The sequence below is a fragment of the Neofelis nebulosa genome, chromosome 13, assembly GCF_028018385.1.
Source record: "Neofelis nebulosa isolate mNeoNeb1 chromosome 13, mNeoNeb1.pri, whole genome shotgun sequence".
Classification (NCBI taxonomy): Eukaryota; Metazoa; Chordata; class Mammalia; order Carnivora; family Felidae; genus Neofelis; species Neofelis nebulosa.
The window spans coordinates 66,298,352-66,319,151 of record NC_080794.1 but is presented as its reverse complement, the minus strand read 5'-3'; the positions used below and the strand labels follow the sequence as shown (position 1 = coordinate 66,319,151).

The following is a 20,800-nucleotide window of genomic DNA, read 5'->3' as shown; positions in this document are numbered from 1 at the left end:
ACAGTGAGCTCTCAGCTCAGGTAAGCGGGCTCAGGGACCCCACTTTGGGCTGCAAGGAAGCAGCATTTGGCACAGTAAAAAGCCACCGACTGTAATCAATACCCCTGCCTTCTTACACTATGCACTTACAGAACTCCTATTGCCTAGATAGCATTGTGTCAGGGAATAGGGAAGAGAAAATACACAGATGATATGCCCTGCCTTCAAGGAGCTCACTGTCTAATAGGGGGACAGAAACGGGTACAGAAATAATTATAATCCAAAGCAAAAGACATAAGTGATATGACAGAGGCAAGCCATGTGCCACAGAGATTTAGCATGGAGAAGAATGGCTCCAAGCTGGGGGATCAGGGAAGGCTTTATTTGAATGGGTCTGGAAGGAGAGGGAGGGTTTTGACAAGTGGAGCCAGAGACGGGAGTGGGGCCGCAGGGCACCTACAGGGAGGAAACAGCAAGAACAAAGGCAAAGAACCGGGAAAGGGGCAGCATATGTTTCATTTATTCATTCAACAAACATTGATGGAATACCTACAGTGCCAGAGAGCAGGACGCACGGAGAGGCAGGGTTCTATCTTAATGGCGCTTCCAGTCTGGAAAGGAGCTATGACACAAGCTAGGGAGCAAACAAGCAAATGGAGCAGTGTGCAGTCCAACCTGGCAAAAATGAAGGACTGGGCGGGGGGCTGAGGAGCCCGCTTCCAGTGAGCCCCACCAAGAGTTGCTCCCTGAGCCCTGCATCCAGTGACAGAATCTCTGGATCAGCGCTGGACAGTCCTCAAATGTGTCCCTGCCCTCTGAGGTCCCCAAATGCTGTGCTTTCCAGCCCAAACCTCTTTGTCATTGTCCGTCCACCATTTGCTCACATCCCCTGAGAGGGAGATGCCTGGAGCAGTGTGTGCCACCCCACCAGGGAGTGAAGGACACGGCTGGAAGCCTCCCGCCTGCTCCTGAAGACCCTCGCCTCCCAGGACAGCAGCCGTCATGGGCGCCCAAGCTCATTCCCCAAGCCCCAGCCAACTCTTGGTGATAGCCCTCCTGACCACACCCTATACACAGGGCCTCTCTTCTGGGAGACACAGTGGCCAGCGGGGCAAGGCAGAAATGTACTAGAAGTGTACGCTGGGCCTGGACAGCTGCAGTTCTGCGTGAGAAGGGGAAGATGACAGGAGGTTTAGGCCAGGACTTTGGCTTGACCCTGCAGGTAACTGGACATGAAAGGCAAGTGTGTACAAAAGCAAGGTCAGGAGGAAGGACATGGCAGTGATGTTTGAAGCTGCAGGAATGGGGAGGCCCAGGAAGAGAGAGGCTTAAGTGAGAAGAGGAAGGACCAAGACCTGTAGAGCTTTGGAGGAGAAAGAGGAACAATCATGGGCGAAGAGTCCAGAAGGATGCCAGGGAGGCATGAATTCCAAGACGGGGGGAGGAGAAGCAATAAATTCTGAGCTTCAGACAGACCCAGGAGTGGGAGGACTGAGGGAAAATCATTGGGTCTTGGTAACTGTTCAGGACAGAAGGCTTCTCACCCAGGGAGGTGTCCTGGTGAAGAGATGGGTGGGTTTCTGTAAGATTCCTGTAAATCCCTGGGCATGTGCCCCCCACACCCCCAGGGTTATAAAGAACAGGTGGGAGGTTTGGGGCCTGCCTGTTTTAGGATACTGATACAGGAGGGACGTTCAGCACCCATGTGTAGGGAAGGGCACCAGGACCCCAAAGTACAAGGAGAGTAAAGCATGTCCACACTAACGTGCTGCCACTTTCCAGGGTCTCACAGAAGGTAAGGGAGTTTTCTGCTGAGAGGCCAGCTCTGCCCAGGCCTTTGAGGCCAAATGAAATGACCGCCCCTTGCCTCTGTTTGATCTGCTCTGCAGGAGAAGGGCAGAGAGGGCTGTAGGGTGGGGACAGTGTCCCTAAGGACCTAGAGAAAAGCAATGGGAGATGGTCCGAAACGGCAGATGGTAGCAGAGCGGAAGTGACGCTGGTTGTTACCATGGCAGTGAGTTTTGAATGGGCCCAGCCCCTCCTGCCCACCGCTCCCACCCAGCCAGCCACCCTTCACATAAAGGAGGAGCTACTCTTTAGCCCTCCCCACTCTGCTCACAGAACCCAACCCTGGCAGCAAGCCCAGAGCCAGAGTGGCAGGACTGCCTCCTATTTGGGTCTGAATTCCTGCCTCCTCTCAAAGTTACCTGGATCCAGGGCTCACTTCTTTCCCTTATTCATTTGTTCATGTATTTATTCATCTAGCACTTACTAACTGAGCATCTACTAAACCAGGCACACTGTGTCAAGCATTGGGAGCACAGACGTGAACAAAAGAGGTGTGGGCCTTGGACATTTATGGTCCAGTGGGAGCCCCAGATATTAAATAAACCCGCCCCTCCAAAACAAGGAACTCAAATTGTAATCAGTGCTGGGAAAGGGAAAGGGCAGTACATCCAGGAGGCTGGAAAGCCTATATCAGCAGAACTGTCTAAGCTAAAGGTTCAGGAACTTCTCTGAAGACGGACCATTAAGCTGAGGTCTTTTTTTTTTTTTTTAGGTTTATTTATTTTGATAGAGGACAGCACACATGTGGGAGTTAGGGAGGGGCAGAGAGAGAGAGAGAAAATCCCAAGCAGGCTCCCCACTGTCAGCACGGAGCCCAATGCAGGGCTCGAACCCACAAACCATGAGATCATGACCTGAGCCAAAGTCAAAAGAGTCGGATGCCACCCAGGCACCCCTAAGCTGCGGTCTTAAGGATAAACAGAAATTTCTCAGGTGAAGGGTAGGAGAAGCATTGGGGGAAGGCACACCGCACATGCAAAGGTTGTGAGATGAGGAGGGATTTATCCTGTCTGAGGAACTGAAAGCAGGCAAGTGAGCTGGAGAGTAGGTATTGGGAGCAGAGTGGCCCCGGGCCCAGCTCCCACATGGGCATGCAGAGCCTGTTAAGGATTTGTTTACTTCAGTCATTGAAGGGAGTTAAGAATGTGGTCATATAATCAGATGTCCACTCTTTAAAAATCACACTGTCTGCAGCCTGAGAATAGCTTGATAGGGGCCAGCGTGCACTTCAGAAGGAGGCAAGAGCTAGCGGAACCTGGATTAAGGTGGAGATGGGCAGAAATAGGTTGGAAGTATTTAGAACTCTGGGTGTTCTTGTTTGTCAGTGTCCTGCTTAAAATGCAATGCGTAGGGGCGTCCGGGTGGCTCAGTCAGTTAAGCGTCTGACTTCGGCTCAGATCATGATCTCGCGGTTCGGGAGTTCGACCCCCGTGTCAGGCTCTGTGCTGACAGCTTGGAGCCTGGACCTGCTTTGGATTCTGTGTCTCCCTCTCTCTCTGGCCCTCCCCTACTCGCGCTCTGTCTCTGTCTCTCTCTCAAAAATAAACATTACAGAAAGTTTTAGAAAAGGGAAGAAAGCCAGCAAAAGGTGGGGAGCCAGCCAGTCACTGCTGTGAACAACTCTGGGAGCCACGAGCAGGAGTCATCCCAACCCAGGCGGGAAGGAGTGGAGTGTTTATTACCAATTTCCAACAGTCATTTACTGGGACACTAACTCAGGTACCTCCAGCTGGCCTTGGGCCAGTGTCCCGGGTGTGCTATGAGCAGCCTTCAGAATGTGGAAGCGAATGCTGACAAGGCCGGGTGGGGCCCAGAGGCGTGTATTACACCTTGTCCAGGGTCCAAGAGACAGAAAGAAAAAGAGCAGGAAGAGTGGTAAGAGGTGGGGGTTGGGGGGATTCTATGCCAGAACTCAACCATGTGGCTCCAACCTGCCTGGAACATGGGCTGGGGATTGTGAGGAAGCACATAGAATGTCTGATGAGCGCTACTGGTTTCTGCCACAATATACAACCTTTGATACAGTTTAGCTGATGCAGAAGAGAGTGGCATTATATCCTTAGGTAAAGGCGTTATACCTCTGATAACACAGCTGACAGTCCTTGAGCTGCTTCGGCAGCCACATGTCGCTGATGGTCCCTGCCTCCTACACGGCCCTGTTCTCTGGGTACTCCCATGGCTGCTGGTTGAGGGCAATGCCCGCTTGAACACCACACGCTCGTGCTCTCCTACGCAAATTGGGCATTTCCCTAGAGGTACAGCACCCGCTCCCCACAGGCCCCCTTTGCATGCTGCTTTTCATGACACGCTTAACTCTTCCAAGCTGGAGGGGACCCACCGGCACTGGTGGGTGCCAGGACCACCCCTGAAGGCTGGAGGCGAAGGGGCCAGTGCACATCCCACAGTAGTGGCCGTGGGTGAGTTTGCCGCCCAAGGCATCAAAAAGTTTGAGCAGGGTCATGATATCCTGCTTTCCATTTACACCCAGTCACACTCTGGGGGGTTACAGGGAAGAGGTGCAGAAGACACAAAACACTGCTGAATCCACTACCAAAGACCCCAACCGCAGCAGATAAGAGTAATGGACCCCCAAAGTCTACCTCCTGATCTCTGGAACTTGTGAGTGGGTTACCTGCAAATGGGACTTTGCAGATGTGATTGTGCTAACAATTTTGAGATGAGGAGACTATCCTGGATTAGTCAGGATTACCCATGCACTCAGTGTTCTTAGAAGAGGGAGGTGGGACGGTCAGAGGCAGAGGAGAAGTGACGACAGAAGCAGAGGCTGGAGGGACATGGGGTTGTGAGCGGGGGAATGTGGTTATCTTCTCCAAGCTGGGAAAGGCCAGGAAATGGATTCTCCCCGGGAACACAACTGCCAACCCCTTGATTTTTAGCCTGTCGTGACCCATTTCAGACTCCTGACCTCCCAGAACTGTGAGAAAATAAAACTTGTGCTGTTTTAAGCCAATAAACTTGTGGTCATTTTCTACAGTGGTAATAGGAAACAAATAGAGATTTTCAAAATGCACTACTGAAGCTCAAGTACAGAGCTAATAATTATTACCATTCCAAGGTTATTATAAGGGTGATTTGCCACTCCACTCCCACCTGCAGTATCTCCCGGAATCCCCACAACAGCCTGAGCAGTAGGCTCTTTACTTGTCCCCATTCCACAGACAAGAACATTGTGGCACCCAGAGGTTAAATTACCTGCCCGAGGTTCCTGGCTGGTACATGGCAGGGTTGAGACTTGAACCCAGGCCATTGGATAGGTTGCTTCTTAACCACCCTGTAACATGGTTTCTTGACTGTTCAGCAAAAGAAACAATGAGTGAATGGGCAGGGCGTTGAAGTGGACGTGAGTGGGCAAGAGTGAGGGCAGATGGTATTCCAAGAGGAGGACAGCACAAGTCAAGGGGTGATGGCTAAGGAATTGCCCCCCCCCCCCCCGCCCATGCAGCCTTGTGTCCCCTCTGTGGTCTCTGACACAGTTCTGGTCTCACCTGGTGCTCAAGAGGCCACCTCTACCTTCTCCCTAGAGAGCACCTGCTCTTCCCCACCCTCTTTTCGAGGCTGAGAGATTCCTAATCTTCTTCCCACCCCACTGGATCAACTCACTGATAACATCGGCACATGACACCGGGGCAAAGTGACCTCCTTCACCCATTTTATTCCACCCCCCACCCCAAAGCTCTTTAATGATGACCTTTTCAAATGTTTGACCATTACCACCCATGAAAGCCCTGACCCAAGGGGGAGTGATAAATTCCAAACTGATGTCTAATATTTAATATTTGCTTTCAATAACTGTGAACAAAATTCTGGTGATGATAACGAGAATAATGGGTTTCGAATCCAATCAAACTGTTTCATGTCAAGTATTTTAAACTAATGTGCAAGTTAGAACTTGCAAAGAATGGATACAGCATGGCATGGAGTAAGAAAGAGGTTCGAGCTGGTAGCCAGCTTGGGTGCCACTAAAGGGGCACATCAGCTACAAACAGGGAGCTGTGCCCACGGTAGAAAACAGAGATTCAAGCAGCCCTTCCGGGCTCCTGGGCTCCTACACCGCACCCTCCCCCCCCGCCCCCCAGCCTCACCCCTCTACACCTGGGGCTGTGTTTTAGGCTCTGCCGGCAGCTCAGAACCCTTGTCTACCACGCACATTGATGCTGCAGCAGACGTCTGGGGACACACACCTCCTTGGCTGTATCTCCCTCATTCTGCTCTGCACCTGTGGGTGCACCTCTGGAGGGCCCCCTAAAAGGTCCTGCAGGTGCCACCAGCCTAGATGCTCCAGCTTGAGGACTGAGGGGAACAATATCCTTCCCTACCTGTATCCTACTTGTGATACCTAGCATTTCCATCCAGACTAGTAGAACAGGAGAACCTGATACAGCCGGAGGAAAAAGGCAAAAATAATACTCCCCTGCCCTCCCCTTCACACCCAACTCCCACCTAGTCTGAATTCAACTCCTCCACCTACAAGCTGGGTAACCTTTAGCTAGTAACTTCACCTAAGCCTTAACCTTGGTCCCCGGTTCTGTAAAATAGGGACAGTGGTACCTTTCCCATAGGATTGTGGGAGCATTACACAAGGTGATGCATGTGGCCAGACACGGAGGAAGCCCCAGGCGGTGCCAGTTCTTGTCAGTCATGCAGAGACACACAGACACAGAGACCTCTCCTATGGTCACTTGCACACATGCAGATACACAGAGGCCCAAAGCCACAGGGAGCTCGCACACGGGCACACATAGGGACACACAGGAGCCACTCCATCCAGGCCCTTGCTCTGCCTCAGCCCCATTTGATTGGAGCTGGACCAGACCTGTTTTTCTGGGAGAACTGGCAGCATCAAAGGGAGCCCTTTCAGCTCTGCCCCACTTTGATACGCTGATGGAGGGGCCCTGGCCTGGCTCCCCACATATTCAGACTTCCATGCCACAGCTCCAGGCATAAAACCCCACAGCCCCACCCCTTTAATTTTTGATCTGGGGGAGTAGAGGCGGGAGGTGCAGCTGGGAAAGGATTTCTCATCCACAGTCCATAAATACACGGGCACACTCACAGCGACACAAGCAGACTGGACATAAAAGCACCTGTTTTATGCTCACAGGCATAGCGCCCTGCCAAGCAGGGAGGGGACCCAGCAAACTTGCAGATCCAAATCCTCTGACTCCAGATTCAAGGCTTTTTGCACTGTGAGAGGCTGCATTAGCCCTATCTCCACCGTCGCCACCACCACTGTCACCATCATCACCATTACCATAGCCACCATCAGCACCAACAGCATCACCACCACAACCATCATCCCCACCGCCATCCCTACCATCCCTACCACCACTGTCACCACCACCATCCCCAACATCCCCACCATCCCCACCACCATCCCCACCATCCCCACCACCAACCCCACCATCCCCACCGCCATCCCCACCATCCCCACCGCCATCCCCACCATCCCCACCGCCATCCCCACCATCCCCACCGCCATCCCCACCATCCCCACCGCCATCTCCACCATCCCCACCGCCATCACCATCATCCCCACCACCATCCCCACCATCCCCACCATCATCCCCACCATCCCCACCATCATCCCCACCATCCCCACCACCATCCCCATCATCCCCACCACCATCCCCACCATCCCCACCACCATCCCCACCATCCCCACCACCATCCCCATCATCCCCACCATCCCACCACCATCCCCATCATCCCCACCACCATCCCCACCATCCCCACCATCATCCCCACCATCCCCACCACCATCCCCATCATCCCCACCACCATCACCATCATCCCCACCACCATCCCCACCATCCCCACCATCCCCACCACCATCCCCACCATCCCCACCACCATCACCATCATCCCCACCACCATCCCCACCATCCCCACCACCATCCCCACCATCCCCACCACCATCCCCATCATCCCCACCATCCCCACCATCCCCACCATCCCCACCGCCATCCCCACCATCCCCACCGCCATCCCCACCATCCCCACCACCATCCCCATCATCCCCACCATCCCCACCGCCAACCCCACCATCCCCACCATCCCCACCACCATCCACCATCACTGCCATCACTACCTTATCATGCACACCATCACTGTCCTAACCGACCAAGGAGCCCTCTCGAACCCTGATACAGCACAGAGGAAAGACCCAACGGGAAGGGCAGAAGGAGGGCGACACGCTTCCCAGGAGCCCAGGGGAAAAGGTCAAGAAGCTGAGGCCCTGCCACAGCCCTGCATTCTCCCAAACTCCAACCTTATTGGAGACGGTATCTTCCCAGCCTGCATCTGAGCCTCCTTCCCCTCGCTCCTCCCACACCCACAGAGAACTGGTCTCCGTCAGGTGTGGCCCTCTTGGTTTCCCAGTGCCGGAGGCAGCTGTGGAGAGAGAAGCCCGGGAGGGGCAGGAAGGGAGGGAGGGGCAGAGCCCTGGCTGCGCGCACAGGATTGGATGGCTTGTGCCCTCTCAGCCAGCCCCTGACTAGAAGGTTTCTCAAAGACACGGTGACCTCGGCCACTGCCCTGAGCTCTGCCCGTCTCTGCCATGAGGCGGGCACCTCCTGGGCAGAGTGGGCCACGGGGGCCATCCTGAAGCAGCGGTGAGGCGGGAGGAGGCCGTCAGGCCCCTTGAGGGGGGAGGCGCCATGGACAAGTTCCGGATGATTTTCCAGTTCCTGCAGTCCAACCAGGAGTCCTTCATGAACGGCATCTGCGGCATCATGGCACTGGCCAGCGCCCAGATGTACTCTGCCTTCGATTTCAACTGCCCCTGCTTGCCCGGTTACAACGCAGCCTACAGCGCGGGCATCCTGCTGGCGCCCCCGCTGGTGCTCTTCCTGCTCGGCCTGGTCATGAACAACAACGTGTCCATGCTGGCCGAAGAGTGGAAGCGGCCCCCGGGCCGCCGGGCCAAAGACCCTGCCGTGCTGCGCTACATGTTCTGCTCCATGGCCCAGCGGGCCCTCATCGCTCCCGTCGTCTGGGTGGCCGTCACACTGTTGGATGGCAAGTGCTTCCTCTGTGCCTTCTGCACTGCCGTGCCCGTGACCGTGCTGGGCAACGGCAGCCTGGCGCCCGGCCTGCCCCCACCCGAGCTCGCCCGCCTGCTAGCCCGGGTGCCCTGCCCCGACATCTATGACGGCGACTGGCTGCTGGCCCGTGAGGTGGCCGTGCGTTACCTGCGCTGCATCTCCCAGGTGAGGGGGTGCCACGGCCTTGGTATGGGTCTCCCCTCACAGCCTGGGGTCCCTCTGGCAAGGCCCAATCCCTCGCTTCTTGAAACGGGGCTTTCTCAGGGTACAGTCGTGTTTCTCAATGGATTGGAGCTCCCCAGACTGGGCTGGGTCTCCCCCTCAGACGAAGCTCTTTGGGACAGGGGCGTATTTTCCCAACTGAGGCCAGGACTTCTGAAGGCAGAGCCGTGTGTCTTCCCTGGATCAGCACCACCTGGGAAAAGTGATGTGGCTACCTCAGCCCAGAGGTCCGTCCTGTCTCGAGACCCCTAGAGTGGACCCAACAGCTCAGGCAGCCCCACCTTCTCCATCCTGAGCTCCGGCTTAGAAGCCTGGTGTATTTGCATCCTTTTCTTCTTCCAGGCCGGGGCGGTGGCGAGGCAGGCGGGTGGCTGGACCATTTGGGTACATTTCCCTGGCAAATGCCCCCAGCAGGTGCCCCTCTGCTCAGGGAGTGGGATCCGGCGGTCCTGGGTCCCCTGGAAGGGAGGGTTTGGGTGAGGGGATGTACTGTTGGGATGCACCCTAAAGGCAGGGGTGGAGGGCCCACTGATGGGCCAGAGCTTGGTCCTCCCCAGCCCCACTCCCTCATCCTCTGCCCCCTGGACGTCCCCCACCTAAGCCCCCAGGCCTCCCCAGCAGTCGCTGCAGCACAGGTAGGAAGCGGCAGCGGGCCCTGGCAGCTGATGGACCAGGGGCTGTCAGGGGAGGGGCAGGGGGCCGGGCCTGCCCTGCCAGGGCTAGAGAAACACTCTGCTCTGGCAAGTCCAGACCCCTGGCTCCCCATCTCCGGCCCTCCTGTGGAGCCCGTGTCACCACCACCACATGGATGTCGCACTCTGAGTGTACGAGCTCTGCTTCCCTCCCAAACCACGCCCTCCCTTGTGGACACTTGCGCCATCGTGCCAGGCCTCAGGGCCTGGGGCAACTGTCCCTCCACCCGACCTTTAAACCACTGCATCATAAACTAAAAGGTCCCCCAGGGGACACGCTGTCTGGCCTATAGACATGTTTCATCTGGCCTTCCAAGTGAATTCAAAATTAAATTTTGGAATTGGTCAACCTCCTCTGAAAACCAGAAATTTTCCCATAAAATTCAGATTTCTGGCTTTACATAAAACGTGAAGATATCTTGGGGCGCCTGGGTGGCTCAGTCAGTTGAGCGATTGACTTCGGCTCAGGTCACGATCTCACGGTTTGTGAATTCGAGCCCCGCATCGGGCTCTGTGCTGACAGCTCAGAGCCTGGAGCCTGCTGCGGATTCTGTGTCTCCCTCTCTCTCTCTCTCTCTCTCTCTCTCTGCCCCTCCCCCACTCATGCTCTCTCTGTCTCTCTCTCTCTCTCTCTCTCTCTCTCTCTCTGTCAAAAATAAATAAACATTTTTAAAAAATTAAAAAAAAACACACATGAAGATCTCCAGCCCCACGGGGTATGCATTTCCTCTTGGAGCAGCACAGGGGATGCCTGCTCTCCCCCCCCCGCTCCCCGACCAAGCAACCCAGTTGCTCTGCAGCAACCCAGTCCGTGTGTGCTCTGCCACAACACCAGCTCCAATTACAGGCGCTTACCTCGCATCCTGATCCGGCCAGACACTTCTCTGTGCAGCTGGGGGCTGATCCAGAAGCCCAGGTTAGGAGAGCGTCCTGCCCCGGGCCTGACTGAACTATCAGCAGAGCGGATCTGGCACCCAAGCATCTAGGGCTCTTCAGCACAGAGTCTGAGCAACTGTCTTATTTGTCTCCGTGACCCTTCAGGGCCCAACTCAGAGCCCACACAGAGAAGCCTCGTGTAGTGCTAGCTACTGAAAGGCAGACAATGCCGGGAGCCAGAGGATAGGTACCAGACTAAGAGGACGAAGGGTCACTCTGGCCCTGGGAGGTGAAGGAGGACATAATAATAGTGGCTAACAGTTCCTGAGCGCTAAGCACGTACCAGGCTGTGTGCCGTGTATTATTACATTTAGTCCTCGCAGAAACCCTATGAGATATGTACCGTCAACAACCCCGTTTCATACCTGGGGAAACTGAGGCACAGAGAAGCCAGACACCTTGCTCCTGGTCAACTGGTAAGGACTGGAGACAGGGTCCAAAGCCAGGCAGCCTAATTCCAAGGTGTGCCCGGTTAACTCCTGTGCACTGAGTGCCAGGCCCACACGTGGGGCATTTTACTCACATGATCCCATTTCCGTGCCCATTTGACGGAAAAGGAAATGGAGGCCAAGAGGTAAGATCATTCGCCCCGTCAGTCCTCTTTTCCCTAAAGGCCCTGACATACAGAGTGCTTTGGGGGGTTTAGGCAGGCTTGGGAGGCTGGAGAGCAAGGCCAGCCGACTCCCTCCTCTCTCCCCTGCAGGCACTGGGCTGGTCCTTCGTGCTGATGACCACACTGCTGGCATTCGTGGTGCGCTCTGTGCGGCCCTGCTTCACACAGGCCGCCTTCCTCAAAAGCAAGTACTGGTCCCACTATATCGACATCGAGCGCAAGCTCTTCGACGAGACGTGCACGGAACACGCCAAGGCCTTCGCCAAGGTCTGCATCCAGCAGTTCTTCGAGGCCATGAACCACGACCTGGAATTGGGTCACGCCCACGGGGCACTGGCCACGGACCCCACCGGCTCGGCTGCCCCAGCGCCCCCCGAGGGTGCTGAGGAGGAGAGGGAGAAGCTCCGTGGCATCACGGATCAAGGCGCCGTGAACAGGCTGCTCACGAGCTGGCACAAATGCAAGCCGCCCCTGAGGCTGGGCCAGGAGGAGCCGCCGGTGGGCAACGGCTGGGCGGGCGGCGGGCCCCGGCCTCCACGCAAGGAGGTGGCCGCCTACTTCAGCAGAGTGTGAGCTGTGGCCAAGCGGAGAGGAGAGAGAGGGGGTCTGAGCCCATGGCTTCTCAGACCCCCAAACCAGATGGGAAGATGAAGTCTGTAGGTTCCGGGCGGTAGGCCCCCGGAGCAGACCCACATGCCCGGGCATTTACCTACCACTGAGGCAGGAAATTTGGAGCTGGACGGGGACCTTAGTCCTCCAGCGGTGACACAGCAATATGAGTCAGAAGGGCTCAGAACTGGCTCGTGGGGGGGAGCAAACTCCCACCTGACCAGCCCCTCCCAAGCCACTTCACCCCTGCTTCGCTATCTCCTCTCAGGTTCTACAGCCATCCTTGCTCTGAATTGCTACCGTCTCTGCTCCCTTATGCGCAAGTCTCAGGGAGTGGGGGGGAGGGGGACCTCCAGTCATCTCACAAAGCAGGAATCCTGATTTGGGTCAGTATCCTGAACGAGGCTGAGAGTGGGCCGTGAGGACATGGCCCACAGCCTCACCCGATGTCACACACCTGCAGTGCTAGGTGATGACACAAGATGCCAGAAGTTCTGTCTACTTAGGGGAAGCCAGAGTGCGTAGTCACCACAGAGGCCACCCAACAACTTGAGTATATTTATTTAGTGCTGAGCACAAGTCTTCCTGCCTTAGCCATTTGAGCTGCTGTAACAAAATACCACAGACTGAGTAGCTTATAAACAACAGAAATTTACTTCTCACACTTCTGGAGGCTGGAAGTCCAACATCACGGCACCGGCACGGTCACGTTCTGATGGAGGCCATCTTCTTTGTTCAAAGCCGGCACCTTCTCAAGGGAGCTCTCTGGAGCCTCTGGTCAAGGCACTAATCCCATTCATGAGGCTCTGCCCTCATGACTTAAGCGCCTCCCCGAGGCCCCTCCCCCTAGTACCATCACCCTAGGGGGTTAAAATTGAGCACATGAATGGCGGGGGAGGCACATTCAGACCATACTACCCTCTCTTGGAGGGGTCCTTGGAGACCACCTGAACACCTCCTTCACATCCAGGTCTTGTGGAAAATCAGACCTCCCCTGAGCTCAGGCATTTAGAAAAAAAGCTGAATTTTTCCCATTTTCTCAGAAACCCTACTCCCTGGGAAGGGGTCTCTAGAGTGCTAAGAGGCTCTGCCCTGAGACGGGGAGGAGGGTGGAGGAGTGGAAGGGGAGCTGCCTGCAGTGGAAACAGCTCAGGCTCCAGAGCCAGAGAAAACTGGGTCACATGCTGACTCTACCAGTTACAAACTGTGTCCCTCGGGCCAACTGCTTCCTTTTCTGTGCCTCAGTTTCCTCATCTGTATAATGGGGCACCTACCTGATGGGGTTGTTATAATCATGAAACAGGTGAAGGGTGTAAAGCACAGAATAGGTACTCAGTATGCAGTGGCTAATGTGTTTGTAGATTTCTGAACCTGACAGCTTATCCGACCCTGGACAGAACGGGGAGGGCGACATAAGGAACTGGAGACACCTTGTCGAGGAGGGAATTGAGGGCCAGGAAGATGTAAGTCCCACTCATCTAGGAATTCATTTTGATCTTGATCCCTACAACATCGCTTTAATAATTTCCCTTCTTCCCAACTACTCTTCCCTCCGTTCCCACTTCTAAGACTCAGCCTGAGCTCCTTTCATTATTTGGGAGGAGGACACGCCCAGCACATCAGGAGGTACAAACGCCAAGGAAAGAGCAAGATTTTGGGTCAGGCAGATTGGGGTTCAAGAACTAGAGCTATAGGACCTCACCAAATCCCTCCAAACTTCAGTGTGTCTATGTGAAAACCAGATCTTAAAAAGACCTGCTTTTCACAATTATGGTGAGGATAAAGGAGGAGAACTTTTGAGGAAGAATCTGGAATGGTGTTTGGCACCTGGTAGGATCTGAATAATAACCACTGGTCCTTTCCGTTCATTTCTGCACAGGGACAAGCACAACTCAGGGAGGCCAGCGTGGCACTCGGCAGTCCCACCGTCACAGAACCACAAACGTTGCAGAGATGACACAGGGGGGATCTTGAGGGAGGTCTTTCCCTTAATCATAGGGCTCATCTCGCCTCTCCTTGGACAGGGCTCTCCCTTTTAGAATTCTTGACCCGTGACTTTCCAGCCTCAGCTTGCACACTCCCACAGATGGGGAGCTCATGACCGCTTTCTGGGACAGGCTGGGCAGCTCTGATGGTTACAAAGGGGTTCTTGCGGCAACTCGCCTTCTTGTAATTTCTACCCACCATCCGGTGATCCGCGCACAGGGCCTCAGAGAATCACGGTGCCAGCCCTCCTGAGATGTGAAGCAGTGCCGGGGGAGTTAGCTGAAGTATGGACAGAAGACCCAGTGGTGGGGAGGAGGACCGACAGGTGCAGGGCGGCTCTGAGGGAGAGGAGCCAGAATAAGGGAGGGAGGCCGTGGCCTGTGCATCCTGCTAGCAGTCAGCATCAGTCTGGTGGCGCCTCTCCTCCAACCCTCCTGGGGCCTCTGTGGCAGCTCTTGTCCAGTGGGGGTCAAGCACGGACAGCGCACTCCTGACACTGGCAGGGAGGACAGGCCCGGGCAGGATCTCTCGGAGGGCCCCCCTGCCTGGCCCCTGAACTGGTCCCCCTGGTGTGCAGCTGGCTCAGGAGGGCAGGCGCGGGCCAGGCGCTGCTAAACAGGCAGCCCAACTTCCTCTCCTTTTGCACCGCCCTCACCACCCGCCCTCCCCTGCCTGGCGCCCGAGGGAGGCTGTTTTTCCACTCACTGCTACTGCCCGAGTTCCATCCTGCTGTTTCCTTCTCTTCCTGGAGTTAAAACTTCTTAGAAAACAGCGCCAGGCCAGCCCAGGCCCTGCTGGTCTCCAGCTCCCTGCTCCAGTACAGAAGAAAGCACAAGACAGCCCGAAAGCACTTCGGGTCAGGGCCGCCCTGCAGGCCCACGCCCCGCGGAGGCTGAAGCCACTGGTTGTCGCCCGCAACTGGCCCCAGGTAAGAGGAAGGGCCCTTCTCTGGGGTGTGCCAGGTGACGGGGAGGATGGGGAGGATGGGCGGGCTGCTCAAGGCCACCCGGAGGGATTGTCCTGGGAAGAAAGGCCCCTCCGAGGCTCCTCACTCTGGGCCCCGCCAGTTGTGCCCCTCCCAGCCTGTCCCACTTTCTGTCCCGACTGCTGTTGTCAGAGGTCCCACCCATGCCTAGATGTGACCCCTTCTTGGCCTGCGAGACAGGGCCGGTAGTCTCAGCCAATGGCCTGGTTTCTTCTCTGTTCACTACCCCAAGGATTCAGGTATCTTGTACCCCACTTTGGGCAGCTTCTGAACCCAGGGCCCCCATGAAGGCTCATTAGGAAACTTGAAGCCAAGAGGGGAAGAGCAAGAGGGAGAGGAGCCTGCCTTTAACCCATTCATCCCTGGCAACATTATAAACTTTTTCCCAGAGAGTGCAACCGGAGGCCCTGGGCTGAGTGGGAGGGAGTCAGGTCCCTCCTCCTGCTCCTGGCTCCCCACGTGGTCACTGCCGGGGGGCCCATCTGGCAACCTGGGCAGAGACCAGGAAGGGTGGCGGGTACAGAGGAGGTAGAGAAGGAAATATGGGCAGGTCTCCCCCGCTTTGTTTGCTGCCCACTCCATCCCACCACTCCCAGGCTGCTTCTGGCTGTGGGCTTTTTTTCACCCCCTAGATTGGGAGGACATAGGGCCACACCCTGGAATGTCTGCTTGTGTGGGTGGAGCCTAGGAAGGGGAGTCTGGACAGAACGTGGCTGGAGCCTCAGCCACTTCCTGGCAGGCTGCCAGTACCACATGGCGGAGCAGGCTGGGTATGGGCTGGTGGGGATGGTCAAGCCTTAGCCCATCAAGGCTGTCCCTGGCAGGCTGGGCAGCCCCCCGGGAGGCTGCTTAGAAAGGGAGGGCTAATGGGTGGGGAATGGAAGGTTCACCAGGGCTCTCTCATGGATGAGCACAGAGCAAGGTCAGGAGGCCAAGAAAACAGAGGACTGACTTAGCTAGACCCACCCCTGTCCACTTCCCAAGCCTCCTTACATCAGGCTCGAAAGTCCTGCCCAGGCACCTCCATACTTTAACGGCCTCGAGCAAGGCACTTACTCCTCTTTAGACCTTAGTTTCCTGATATTTGCAGGAAGGAGAAACATGCCAGCTGCCTCACCTCTGGGAGCCACCCTAAAGACTTGACAGGGTGAGGTAGGGGGTTTCTGACACAGAACAGTTATTAGGCATCACTTTTCCCCCTTTCTTTTCCCCCCAGCACCGCTAAGGAGAGAGCAAGGGCCAGAATGATTTGGCCTCTTTTCACAGATGAGGACACCGAGACCCAAAGAAAAGTCATGAAGTACATTGAAAGCCAGGATCTCCTAAACCAGTCCAGATGCTGAGGTCTCCAAAATGAAAAGTTCTCATGAATTCTAGGAACGCTGCCCCAGGCTTACCACTGACCGAGTTCCCTTCCTCCACCCCACCCCACCCCACCTCACTGAGTCAGGCCCAAGTCCTTTACCAGGACACCCACTCAGCTGTTATACCCATGGGCTACAGTCCTTGAGGACAAAACCCTCCAAGTAGTCCTAGGTCCCTTAACACATCAGAACTACTTGGAACCCCATATTCCCCAGGGCCACAAGGCCATTCTTAATCCCTCCTTCAAGTGAAGCTTGTGGGAGTAACAAGAACCTGAGTGCCTGAGGCAGACAAACCTGAGCATGAATCTCATCTCTGCCACTCACTTACATGTGACCTTGGCAAGCCCCTCCCCCTCAGGAAGCCTCCACCCTCTCTGCAAGCACTGGGGATATGACAACACAGTGAGATCCTGACCATGGGCAATGAGGGATGGAAAGCACCTGGCACCTAGCAGGGTCTCAGTGAGCAGTGGCTGCCACCACCCTGTCCACCAGGCCCTGGGGCTCCCCAAGTCTCCTTCCCATCTCACCAGCCTGGCCACACAAGATCCCCTCAAACCCTTTCAGTTTTCAGAGGCACACATTTATCAGTCACTTACTGTCCCACAGGGAGCGCTCGGCCAGCCACTAGAGGGGCTAAGATGGCAAGACCTCGCCCTGCCTTCAGATGCCTACCAGCCTGCACGCCTTCTTAGTCCCACCAGGAACCATCGACCCCAGGCTCCGCCTGCACCTCCCCTTGCAGTCGGTCCCCCAGCCGACTCATCACCATGGCAGCCCTGATTGCAGAGAACTTCCGCTTCCTATCGCTCTTCTTCAAGAGCAAGGATGTGATGATTTTCAATGGGCTGGTGGCACTGGGCACAGTGGGCAGCCAGGAGCTGTTCTCTGTGGTGGCTTTCCACTGCCCTTGCTCACCTGCCCGGAACTACCTATATGGGCTGACAGCCATCGGTGTGCCCGCCCTAGCACTCTTCCTCATCGGTGTCATCCTCAACAACCACACCTGGAACCTAGTTACCGAGTGCCAGTACCGGAGGACCAAGAACTGCTCGGCCGCCCCCAACTTCCTCCTCCTAAGCTCCATCCTGGGCCGTGCGGCCGTGGCCCCCGTGACCTGGTCTGTCATCTCCCTGCTGCGCGGTGAGGCCTACGTCTGTGCTCTCAGCGAGTTTGTGGACCCCTCCTCACTCACAGCCGGGGAAAAGGGATTCCCACCAGACCATGCCACGGAAATCCTGGCCAGGTTCCCTTGTGGGGAGGGCCCTGCCAACCTGTCAGGCTTCCGGGAGGAGGTCACCCGCAGGCTCAAGTACGAGTCCCAGGTAAGGCTGTGCAATGGGAAGTTGTTTCTCTTTCTTCCCTAGGCGACGGCTGGTGGGGAGGTGCTGGGATGGTCCAGCCTTAAAGGCAGAGTTGTCCTCAGGGGCTGAGGTCTCCAGGAAAGCACTAGATTGTCAGCGTCAGGTGTCTGAGCCGGGTAACCTTTGAGTTAGGACTTGGTGAAACAACTTGTAAACATTAAAGGAATGTTCTGGCTTAGACTAAGCCTCGATCCCAGTCAGATTAAACCTCTACTTCGGGGCGCCTGGGTGGCTCAGTTGGTTAAGCGGCCGACTTCGGCTCAGGTCATGATCTCGTGGTCCGTGAGTTCGAGCCCCGCGTCGGGCTCTGTGCTGACAGCTCAGAGCCTGGAGCCTGTTTCAGATTCTGTGTCTCCCTCTCCCTGACCCTCCCCCGTTCATGCTCTGTCTCTCTCTGTCTCAAAAATAAATAAACGTTAAAAAAAAAAAAAAAATTAAAAAAAAAAAAAAAAAAAAAAACCTCTACTTCACCCAGATTGAGCACGAACCCTTGCAAGCTTATGAAACGGTTGCTGTCAGCTAGGAGGTGACACGTTCCTGTTCCGGGAAGGACCCCGGCCCAGCACGAAGTCAGCCTTCAAGTGCTGCTGTCATAGGGGAGTCCCCCAAGCCAGGAAGGGGTGTTGACTCAGGACGCAGTGGCTGCTGCCCTGATCCTAGCCTTAGCTGTGGCTCAATTCTGAAGGAGCAGAGGTCAGCCTGGGGAGAGAGAACAAGGGCAGAGACGGGGGCAGAAAACACAGCTAGGAGTATTAACTAAGAACAGCAAGGGATGAGGGACACAAGGAGAGCACAGGATTTTCTAAACAAACAAACAAAACACAACAGAGAAAGTGAGTTCAAGGGAGTGAGGACAAAGAAGTGGAATCACAGCCATAACGGCCGGTTTTCCTTCTAGGAGTAGGATCTGCCCTCAGGGGGGTTGTGGCTGAGGTTCGGTTCGGCCCAGCCCAACCCAGCCGGAGCCCTCTGACCAGCTCCTCCCACTTCCTCCTGGGGCGGGTGAGGGTCGAGGCAGCTCCTTGCCCCTCCTCAACCCTGCCCCTTCTCTGGCCAGCTCTTCGGGTGGCTGCTTATCGGCATGGTGGCCATCCTGGTGTTCCTGACCAAGTGCCTCAAGCATTACTGCTCACCACTCAGTTACCGCCAGGAGGCCTACTGGGCACAGTACCGCGCCAACGAGGACCAGCTCTTCCAGCGCACGGCCGAGGTGCACTCGCGGGTGCTGGCCGCCAACAACGTGCGCCGCTTCTTCGGCTTTGTGGCGCTCGACAAGGACGACGAGGAGCTGGTGGCCAGGTTCCCCGTGGAAGGCACCCAGCCTCGGCCACAGTGGAACGCCATCACAGGCGTCTATCTGTACCGCGAGAACCAGGGCCTCCCGCTCTACAGCCGCCTGCACAAGTGGGCCCAGGGTCTGGCGGGCAACGGCACGGCACCAGAAACCGTGGAGATGGCCCTGGTGGCCTCCTGAAGGACCGGTTCCCGCACTCTTTGCCCGTGACGGTGCCTGGACTCAAACTGAACTCCACCGCCTGCTCACAGCATCAGAAGGGGATGATTTTTTTTTTAACTTTTTGGGGAAACAGGTCAGAAACAAGGAACACAAAGCACCCTGGGGTGTGGAGAGCTAGTGGACAACGTGGTCTGCTCCGACAGCAAGGCTCTCAGACCTGAAGAAACGCCCTGTCCTGCTGCCACCAAACACTTGGTCAACCGCTTTGGGGAAAAGGCCCTTTCCCAGAACCGAGCCTTAATTAACTATGATGTGGACAACTGCTTACCGGTGGGACTCCCAAGCTGGGAAGCCCCGGCCAGCAGAGCCAGGTGAGCGTGATATCCTTGTGCAGGATCATGCACTTACCGTATGTGTGATTGCACGCGGATACCTGGCTCAGCAGTGCTCAGCCAGGAAGCTGCCCTCCAATGTAAGCCTCTGGCTTTATTTTATATACTTAAAATTTTTGATAAAGTTGTCCCTAGTATAAACGAGTAGCTTGGTGTCTGCATTATTGGATGGGCTATGCCACAGCAGGCTGGTGGTCACGGAGACAGGCCCAAATCCCATCCCCTTGGGATTGGCGGGGGGTGGGGGGGGGTGGGGGGGGGATAGAAAGACTCTGAGCAAAATTAAAATGGATGGAAGGGAGGGCAGGGGTGCAGGGAAAGCCAAATGTTCCCACATGTGGGAAGGCCCTACGGCTGATGATGTCTTGATAGTTAGATTCAGTTATCTGATTTGATCTGGGGAACAGATGAAGCCTGGCCTGTCTCAGATGGAAGATCACCTTAAATTCCATGAGTCAAAAGACCCAACACTCACTCAGGAGGGTAGACTAGCTCCTATAACTTAGTGCTAATGACCAAAAACCAGGATAGCCCCAGCTCTGCCTCTCCCCACCACCCACACATGCCCACCCTTGTCTGATCGCCTCCACCATCTCTAAAACCTTTGATGCTCTCCTTGTCCCTGTCCTGCTTCCCAGCATTCAACCCAGTCACTTCCCATAGGAAAGCTCTCCAGTTCTCAGCACATTTAAAGCGCTGCCAAAGAAAACGTTTAATCCCCTTAAGACCAGCCAGAAAAGAACTGGCCTCTACAACTGAGTCTGCTGGCCTCCAAGAATTCTGGAACATACAGGATTATTACAAAAGGAGATGGAAACCACCTTTCTGGGAAATTTACAAGGGTCCCAGGGAGGCATGGGTGTGGTGGACCCAAAATGTCCCCTTTCCCTCAGGTCTCAAGGAAAATCATCCCGCCAATCAATGCCCTCCATCCAAGGATCTCTCCCCATCGGGGCTATAGGGAGACACAGAAAAACTGTGGTCTCCCCAACTCACACAGCACAGCAATCTAGGTCCTCACCGAGCCTCCTAACTACCCGGCCCCACCACTATTCCAAGTAGGACTTTTTGACCCCATTTCACAAATGAGGCACCTAACTTAGGAGAGTCTGGATAATCTGGGCCTGGTGGGCCTGGGAGGAAACCTCCCAGGTGGTTCATGTCAATACCTGTGGCTTTCCTCTCAGGTACCCGGGTTCCCCAACTGCCCTTTCTGGGGTCTGCCTTCATCCTCCTGTCCCAGCCTCACTGAGTCCACAAAAGGGCACAAGTGCTAGCTGAGCGCAG

The 20,800-nt window shown here is 55.7% G+C and overlaps 2 protein-coding genes across 3 annotated transcripts; both read left to right on the top strand.

Annotated features, from left to right (window-relative positions):
- Positions 1–8,439: 8,439 nt before the first annotated feature.
- On the top strand, positions 8,440–12,627 carry CALHM1 (calcium homeostasis modulator 1). Its single transcript, XM_058697663.1, has 2 exons — positions 8,440–9,056; positions 11,445–12,627. Exons 1-2 carry the CDS (start codon positions 8,505–8,507, stop codon positions 11,925–11,927), a joined length of 1,035 nt encoding a protein of 344 aa, XP_058553646.1. The 5' UTR covers positions 8,440–8,504; the 3' UTR covers positions 11,928–12,627.
- A 443-nt stretch (positions 12,628–13,070) lies between these two features.
- Positions 13,071–19,657, top strand: CALHM2 (calcium homeostasis modulator family member 2). 2 transcript variants are annotated; one of them, XM_058697660.1, is made up of 4 exons: positions 13,071–14,877; positions 16,151–16,234; positions 16,911–17,626; positions 18,723–19,657. In XM_058697660.1, exons 3-4 carry the CDS (start codon positions 17,072–17,074, stop codon positions 19,137–19,139), a joined length of 972 nt encoding a protein of 323 aa, XP_058553643.1. In that variant the 5' UTR covers positions 13,071–14,877; positions 16,151–16,234; positions 16,911–17,071; the 3' UTR covers positions 19,140–19,657. The 2 variants fall into 2 exon arrangements, with proteins under 2 accessions (XP_058553643.1, XP_058553644.1); XM_058697661.1 differs by lacking the exon at positions 16,151–16,234.
- The last annotated feature ends 1,143 nt before the right edge of the window (positions 19,658–20,800 follow it).